This window comes from Callionymus lyra, chromosome 9, assembly GCF_982586985.1.
Source record: "Callionymus lyra chromosome 9, fCalLyr1.hap1.1, whole genome shotgun sequence".
Taxonomy (NCBI): domain Eukaryota; kingdom Metazoa; phylum Chordata; class Actinopteri; order Syngnathiformes; family Callionymidae; genus Callionymus; species Callionymus lyra.
The window spans coordinates 21,003,977-21,013,326 of NC_141826.1; the positions used below are offsets into that span (position 1 = coordinate 21,003,977).

At 38.0% G+C, this 9,350-nt stretch overlaps 1 protein-coding gene across 2 annotated transcripts in view; it reads left to right on the plus strand.

The window, feature by feature from the left end:
• macrod1 (mono-ADP ribosylhydrolase 1) overlaps nucleotides 1–2,155 on the plus strand; it is a 210,398-nt gene extending 208,243 nt beyond the window's left edge. For both annotated transcript variants that reach the window (XM_087798463.1, XM_087798464.1), the window contains exon 10: nucleotides 2,034–2,155. In XM_087798463.1, the coding sequence (XP_087654589.1) occupies nucleotides 2,034–2,071 (38 nt within the window). In that variant the 3' untranslated portion in view covers nucleotides 2,072–2,155. The remainder of the gene's footprint in view (nucleotides 1–2,033) is intronic.
• The last annotated feature ends 7,195 nt before the right edge of the window (nucleotides 2,156–9,350 follow it).

The following is a 9,350-nucleotide window of genomic DNA, read 5'->3' on the forward strand; positions in this document are numbered from 1 at the left end:
GTTAGGACAAGAAAATTTCGCGTTCGGACGAGAAAGTTTTGCATTAGGATGGAAAGTTTCAAGTTAGGACAAGAAAATTTCGCGTTCGGACGAGAAAGTTTACGTTAGAACGTGAAAGTTTCACGTAAGAACAAGAAAGTTAGGATGAGAAAGTTTCACGTTAGGATGGAAAGTTTCGCGTTCGGACAAGAAAATTTCGCGTTCGGACGTGAAAGTTTACGTAAGAACAAGAAAGTTAGGACGAGAAAGTTTCACATAAGGACGAGAAAGTTTACGTAAGAACAAGAAAATTAGGACGAGAAAGTTTCACATTAGGACGAGAAAGTTTATGTTCGGACGTGAAAGTTTCACGTAAGAACAAGAAACTTCGGACGAGAAAGTTTCATGTTAGGACAAGAAAATTTCGCGTTCGGACGAGAAAGTTTTGCATTAGGACGAGAAACTTCGGACGAGAAAGTTTCGCATTAGGACGAGAAACTTCGGACGAGAAAGTTTTGCAATAAGACGAGAAAGTTTTGTTTTAGGACAAGAAAATAAGGACGAGAAACTTTCACGTTGGGAGCTCCATTGTAACGACTTTTTAAAGTGATCAATCCGATGTATTATCGTCGCTGGATAAAACAGGAACTTCCTGTAACTGTATCCTCCAATAGCATCGCAACATTTAAGTGAAAACCATGAATTTAGCTCAACAAGCTCCGCCATCTGTCATTCAAGAGCCACTGAACGCAGGATAAAAAAAAGCGTGACGGTTCAGAAACAGCTGCGTAACGATCTGAGCCAGACGTTAACATCCGAACATAAAGAGACGAGAACTTCGGCTCAGAAGCCATTTGATCGAAGTCTTTAAGGACGTGTTTCTAACACAGCGGTTCTGAGCTTATTTTCAAACAGACGTTCTAGATTATAAACTGCTTAAATATGTCTGTATATTTGTGTGTGTGTGTTAATAATCGGAAGTTAAATAGAACTGAAATACTTTCAAAACAACACTAAACTTTACTTTGTTGTGTTAAATCATGTCTAAATGTGTCGTTACCCTCTGAGTGTGTGTTTAGTTTTCCATTACACTTATTAATGACAAACACAAAACTAGTTTTGTTGCATTTCTGCTACACAATCGGTCAGATTGTCATCAGGATTCTCTCCTTTATAGAGTTATTTTCAGCTGAACCAATTAATGTCTGTTTGTGTGTGCGTCACTGTTTGTGTGTGTGCATAGTTTTGCTTCTATGTATGTGTGTCTGTGTTTGTGTGTCCATCTGTCTGTCTGTGTGTATTTCTGTGTGTTTGTCCATCTGTCCGTGTGGGTGTCTGTGTGTGCCGTTGTTTGTGTGTGTGTGTGTGTGTGTGTGTCGCTCTTTCCATCCATATATCTGTGTATGTAATTGTTTCTGTGTGCGTATCTCTGTGTCTTTTTTTGTGTCTGTGTGTCTTTGTTTGTGTGTGTGTCTTTGTGTTTTTGTGTGTCCTGTTGTTTGTACGTCTAAATGCGTGCGGGTCTTTGTTTTTGTTTCTCTGTTTGTGTGTCTCTGTCTGTTTATATATGTGTGTGTCTGTCTGTGTGTAAGTATGTTTGTGTGTGCCTGTTTGTGTACATATGTGTGTGTGTGTCTCTGTGTGTATAAGTGTATGTGTGTCTCTGTGTCTGTGAGAGTGTTTTTGTATGTCTAGATGTGTCTGTCAGTGTGTATGCCTGTATGTTTAGGTGTGTATCTTGTGTGTGTGTGTGTGTGTGTGTGTGTGGGGGTGTGTGTGTGTGTGTGTGTGTGTGTGTGTGTGTGTGTGTGTGTGTGTGTGTGTGTGAGCTGTAGGCAGACCTCCAACACCTGCTATCAGCCTGATGTGCAACACCTGGCAGCAGCTTCAGCGAGTGTGATGTTGGAGTGTCTTTAGTGTTGTTGGACTGAACACACTAATCCTCGCTAACAAATCCCTCTGAAGCAGACACACACACACACACAGACACACACACACACACTCACACACTTCAAAACTCTCACACGCTCTGAACTGTTGAAATCTTCCTGCAGACGTTCGCCCTCAGACGCCGGTGAAGAGTAAACTCTGAGGAGAACCTCCATGTTTGCGTCTCATCCTGGTCCAGATCTGAACCTTCATCACGTCATGTGTTTTCAAAACTGATGAATAAAAGGTGTTGATGAAGCTTCCAGGGCTTTTGTCGTCGTCACAGAGCAACACACAACAACACACTACAACACATGACAACGTTTTGTGCAACACACATCTTGAAACGTATTTAATACTGAATTATTTTATTTTATTCACTTTATAAGAACATTTAAAGACATTTTTATTTAAATTACATAACGACTCACTTCCCTTTGTTGCTCCTTAGCCATACTTTTATTTAATAATTCATTATTTTTATACATCATGGAACAAACTCGATTATATAAATTGGACTAATTGTAAAACGGGGACAAAGTCGTGAGAAAACTTTTATATTTATTGAAAACAATGGAACTTAATAATATCAATCAATATCAAACAAGAAAAGCTTGATTTTCTTGATATTGCAAACAAATAAAATCTTAAAATTGTATTAAAAAAAACCTGTTATGTCTTGAAAAAACTTTGGATCCAGAATTAAATTTAAATTTAGCATTAATCTATTTAAAAAGATATAACTAATAACATTAATAAACCAATTGACTTATAATATGTTTGACACCTAGATACAGATGTTTTATTATTCCAGTCATTCATTGATTTTGATTTAAAATCCTGATAAAAAGAAAATATATATTCTTTTTTTTACTACATTTATGTTCATCAAAAATATACAACTTCAACGTTTTTTGTGGAGATTTATTTGTAGTTTTTTTTTTTTCTTATTAGTCCAAATAGTTGTATTTATTTAGGTTATGACGCAAATTGTTTGCTTCATAATAACATCGCATCACAATTAATTATAATTAAAATAATTCATTTTACTTTTTGTTTTTTTATTTTCATTCACTTGTATTTTATTTATTTATCACATAGTGCTTTAAAAGTAACAACATCTTAATTTATTTATTTTTTTCTTCATGACCCGAACCAGAAAATAGTCTTGACTTTTATCACTTTTAGAGAAAACTTAAATTTCTAAATCTCAGATGGTTTCAAAAAGTTTATAATCGGATAAATATTTGAGGAGTTACGGTCACTTTTAAACATAACTGGATGTGACCAGTAGGGGGCAGCAGAGAGGTCAACAGATGGTTTAACGCAAAGTAAGTAAGTAAGTAACTTGTATTTATAGAGCGCTTTTCCAGACCAGGGTCACAAAGCGCTTAAACAATCAAAACAATATTCAATAAAGTATATACTTTAAAGGTTAAGATAAAACTGAGAACACAGGTCAAACCGTAAACCTTAAAGGAGACATGTTTTATTATAACTCTTTGTATCATTTAAGGCAACATAGTGAAAACAAATCCAGGAATCTTTAAACGAGTCGATGAGAACAAAACACCTTCTTTCGCTGATTAACAAAAAGAGGAGAAAATCACAACAAATAAAAATAATGACTCGAAACAAGTGAAGTCAACCTTGAATATTCACGTCCAAGTCTCACCACAGGAGTGATCACATCGACACGTGGGTGGAGAGCACGGGTCAGACCCGGGTCCACTCTGGCCTGAGAACGTCTCGTGGTAATAAAAACACGTCGCCTCACATTTTCAACATCAACATTCTCAACGATCTTCCTCTTTGTTTCCTCGAACCCTGCGAGCTTCTTCTGTCGCAACACAACACGCCATATGTGTGTTTATGAAGGAGTCGTTCCGTCTCTTCCGGCAGCGTCTGCAGGCGCTTTAATCGTTGCGTCGTGTCGGCGGGAGGTTTTCAGCCTCGTGATTTGTTTCAACAAATCCTGCCTCGCGACACGCATCTGCCAGTCGACGTCGCTTTATCGATTCCCCCGGCCTGCTGAGGACGGGAGGAGACGGAAGGGGGGGGAAAAGGAAAAGGAAAGGAGGCGTCAGCTCGGTGAGAACGACAAGAAAAACAGAAACATTGTTGTGTTTTTTTTTTAAATAAACTACAAAGAGGATTGTGGACTTCTGAGGTCTCCGGTTTCCTCCTCGTCCCTCGCTGTTCCTGCAGGAGGGTGGAAAATAAACAGATGGAAGAGGAAGAGAGAGAGAGAGAGAGGAGGAAGGATGTAGGAGTTCAAAACAGTGTGAGGATGAGAGGTAGCGGCAGGAGGACGGATGGAAGGAGGGATGGAGAGGCTGATGAACTCATCCGGAGCCACTATGGGTTTTTTAATAAGCGGCCGACTGTGAAGCTGCTCTCCGACCACTCAATCAGAATAATGAGAGAGAGAGAGAAGAGAGAGAGAGAGAGAGAGAGAGGAGGATGAGAGGATGAAAAGACAACCAGACTCATTATCCTGCCACCAATTTTCATCACTGTCCTGTCAGGAGTTCTTCCTCTCCTCCTCCGTTGACAGATGAAGACCAATTACACTAACTGTTTCGTTAACGTGAAGGATGATTCGCCGCCATCTTTGCCGAGCGTTCACGGATGATCCTGTTGCAGCTCGAACACACACACACACACACACACACCTGAGTCAGTGTGTGTGTGTGTGTGTGTGGTATCGACTCCTCGAGGTGTTTGATGGAGAATTATTTCACGGCAGGAGGTCACGAACTGCAACGATCACGTTCTACCGACGTGTTTTTGTGGAAGAATCGCCTTCAAAACGCCTGCTTCGGCTTTTCTTAAGAAGTTCTTAAGACGATACTTAGTGTTTTTGAGTCACAGCTGATGCTGAAGGTAATACTGTGAGAGTTTATCAGTGACATCAGAACATCTACTGGTTGAATTTGACAGTTAAGACTTTTAACTTTTTTGAATTCAGTTTTTTTTAAGCATCAATAAATAGGTTTTTGTTCAAGTAAATTAATTAAAAAAGTAGATTTTATTTTTAAAAATAAGACATTTTACACATAGAGTTTGATTTTCTAATTTAAATAATTCTAAAATTAATTTGAATTTTTTTTTTTTTTTAATCTGTAGATTTTTTAAATTAAATTTCAAATTGTGGGTGTAGTAGTATGAATGATAATAGTAGAATACAAAACTCTACGTGTGAAGTAAATTCAAATATTTAAAATAAAAAAAACAAATTCAATCTATGGGTAAACAAATGATTGAATAATGTTTTAAAAAAAATATCATAATTAAAAAAATAATGAATAAAAAATGTTCAACTATAATGTGTTCATTTAAGTGTCTCTTAACCCTTGTTTTCAGGGCCTTCGGGTCACCTTGACCCTTAGATAACATGTAAGGGTTAAACAGATGTTGACTCTATTGTATCATCAGTGTCTGTTTGTAAAAAAACTCTCTTTTCATTGAAATATTGACATTAGAAAATTATCTTAAGCTCCGCCCACTGAAAACACTTCTGGAGATGAAATCTTGTTTACCATAACCACGCCCACTCTGCTGTGATTGGTCAAACATGTAGGTTTGTCACCGTGTGTCATCAATCCTGGAAGTCTCCACCTCCAAGGGACTCGTTGTATAAACAAAGCGGGCGTGATTACAGCTGGCTGGAGGAGGAGTGAAGCCATTATTACGTTATAGTGGACTCCGCTCTTGTAACCTCTCGTTCGCCCAGATTCGCCACATAAGTCCAAACATGGTCATGATGAAGGACTTACTGCATCTTGAAGAGGAAGACTTCAACATTTGAAACATGTGAGTCAGGAGAGTCGGGGTTTGACATTAGTTGACCTTTAAAAACGACATGAGGGAGTCACTGCGGCGCAATGAGGATTTTTATTGAACTTTTCAATCATAAAGCTGATGTAATTCATGTCATTTGCTCCAGAGTCCAGAAGAATTTTGGTCTAATGCCAGTAGTTTTTTTTTATTAAAACGATGCTATGTGGGAACACTTAAGCTAAGTACAGATAAAAAAGTAATTACTTGTTGGGTTTAACCAGGTGTTCTCAACCTTTTTTGCACCAAATGCCAGTTTAATTTCGGGTTACTTTCATGATCCGGCCTTAAAAGTGTCGCAGAAACATAAAGAAAAGGATTAAAACTCTCATCATAATAGTTTTTCTGAAACTAGATGGTTTCAGCTTTCTCTGCATTTTTTGCTAGTTTTCAGTATTCTTTCTTTAAGAAAAATTTGAGGGAGACTGGTGCTGTGTCTCAAATCACATACTTCTATTAGTGCACTGGAGGTTAGTATGCATCAGGATAGTGTACTTACTAACTAGTAACAAATTCTCGACAGATAGTATGTCTCAAATCAAACTCTGCTGCTACGCACTAACAGGAAATGACGCGACAGCTTCTTCTTCTACTACTATTTAACGATGATTTCAACCAGCTGTAGGAACACTAGCGACACCTGCTGGCAGCACGTTTTGTTTGGATCAAGAAATATGAGAAACTAAATATATATATACATCAAGAAATATGAGAAAACAAATATATATATATATATATATATATATATATATATGACGTAACGTCCGATTACGACGTCAACGTCACTAAGATGGAGCCGTTTAGGGTAGAAAGTGTCCATCGATCCATACTCATTTTTGTGACTGTTTTAGTGACATTTTAGTGTACATGGAGAACTACATTTCACATACTGAGAATTGAGACACACTTATGCACTAAAAATACTAAGTTTAAGTAAGTTTAACTGATTTGAGACACAGCTTTGGTGAGCTAAAAGGCAAAGGGCGAATTTGAAGTCTTTAAAAATGCATCCATTTTTTTAAATTAAAAAAAGCTTCCAGTCTCTCATTATCAAGACAAAATAAAAAAAATATGACGAGTAAATGCCACAGATAAGTGTTTAAAAAAACAACCTCTCGCTACAACACGCACAGAATTGTCTAAAACATGTGATGAACACAAGCCTGGTGAGTGTTTCCTCATCCTGTCTGTTCAACATGATTCATTAGCTTTGTTAGCTACGAGAAGAGAATATAACTCAGGTGGAGGAATTCAAGTATCTTAAGGTTTTGTTGCAAGAAAACAGGGGTTTGGTGTCAACAGTTATGCAGACGATGCACCGATCTATGGTGTCAATAAAGGTGCTTAAGGGTAACAAGTAGATACCTCGCTGAAGAGGTGTTCAGGGCAAGTCCCACTGGTAGGAGGCCTCGAGGGAGACCCGGGACACGCCGGAGACACGGAGGGTTTTAAATAACAGCGACTGGAGGATTCGTGGAAGCATAAACAAGGGGTGAGGGAAGCGGTAACTGTGGTCACCGGAGCTCCTCGTGTTGACAGCGCCCTTGTGTTGACGCCTCCGTTCCACCAGCATCACCGGGTCACGTGACCTCGACCTCAAGGGCGCTCTGAGTCAGAGTCAGAGTTGTATCTCTGAAGTCACTCTCGGACAAGAACATCTGCGAAGAGACGTTACTCGCTTGGTTTCCTCGGAGGTGCAGGATCTCGACGGGGAGCTGAAGTGGACTTCAAGAGACTGGACCATTTGCCAAAACGGAACCGGAGAACGGATTCAAACAGCATCCCCTCACACACACCTTCACACACACACACACACACACACAAATGAATGTATCAATGAAATAGTTCCTTCCTTATTTTAAAAGATGATATAAAAATGCGCATTTTGTCTTCGTACTGAATTATCGAAGCGACATCTCTATGAACCTTGACAGCTCTTTACAAAAAACAACTTTTCAAAAAAACACCTGAAATGGAAAATGTTCAAGGTGGATTTGTGTAACGAACGAGTGAGTCAGAGGTTTTCATCATCCTTATCTTTTCACAGATTTTATAAATGCATTTCAAGATAAATACTTTCAATTTCTGCCATTTAAATCTAGTTAAATCTGTAACACTTTATTTTTTAAAGCGGCTGTTCAGGTAAAGAAGCCCAGACTCACAAACCTCCGGCCGCTCTTTCGAGTCAATAGACAATTATTACCATGTTAATTAAAATTGTTCTATTTGAATCTTAAAAGCTGATCGTTGACTCGTGACTCTTGTGACGGTCCTGATTCTGCCGCCCAAAAACGAAACATGTTTTTTTATTTGTGGTAAAACTACAAGAACTCACAGGGATTCACTTGGACCAGAAGGTTTGAGGGAACATTTTTACAAGTACGTTCACAAATTCTACATTTGTCAAGAGATACACTAAATATACACTTGTTTCATTCACACTGGGAGTCATTCTCAAGACCCTTTTTAACTAAATCTGAATCTTTTTCATCGAGGAGTAACATCTTGACTGGACGCCCGACCATCGTACGGTTGAGTCTCTCCTGAATTTCCAGTGTTACTTACTTACTTACTTACCTAATGTGAATCAAAATTCACTAATTTTCTACTCACCCTAAAGGGTTGGGATTATTTCCACAGTATTCTGTTCCTTTTTAGAGCTATAGACAAAAAAAGTGTTTGTTCATTTTAGTGTAGTGGCTGGAGCTCAGTTGTACATTTTAAGGACATCGTCCGGTCTCAGGGTCAGGTGTCGGGTTTTCAGACCAAACGGCCTTAGAAAAAGATCGAACGTCCACAGGCTTTAAAACAAAAGTCTTCAGACAAAAATGACTTTATATGTTCTCAAATTACATGGTAAAAATTAAAATAAAAAAGCGTGACCACGGAATACTTATTTGTAACAACTGTTATTTTTAAGCGCTTTTTTGACTCTGGGTTGGAAAAGCGCTTAAAAATACAATTGACTTACTTACTTACTTACTTACTTACTTTAGTGTATGAATTTGTCCTTATGATGTCATGAGTCACGAAAGAAACCCGGTTTGATCCACGACTCGACCTTGTCATCTTGATCTGGGATTTCTTGAACTAAGAATGCGTTGATTTGCTACTAAAATGGTCGTAAGTAAGTAAGTAAGTAAGTAAGTAAGAGTTATTTGTGTCGTTCTAGACCAGGGTCACAAAGCACTTCAACAATCAAAAACAATACAGTTAAAATATATACTTCAGAAGGTCAAGACACATAAGACAAACACAGGAGTCTCAGAAAATCAGGGAAAAGCACAAAAAAGAAAGTCTTAAGAATATATATGTCGTAAACCTAAACCTATAAATTGCTGCTCAAAAATATTCAGACGTATGAATCTGTGCGCGACACGAATCCAAGCACTTTTCCTTTGTTCATTCGAATTCAAACGCAGAATTAATCACAGTTTCATTCATTTTTACACCCATATTTAAATGTCAGTCATAATCAAAATGAACCACCTGTGATTCCTCTCTCCGTCATCAGATTTATATTCTTTAATTTAACTTAACTGAAATGAATCACACACAGTTATCAAATATATTGAAGACATATATTGCTTACTCTGTCCTAA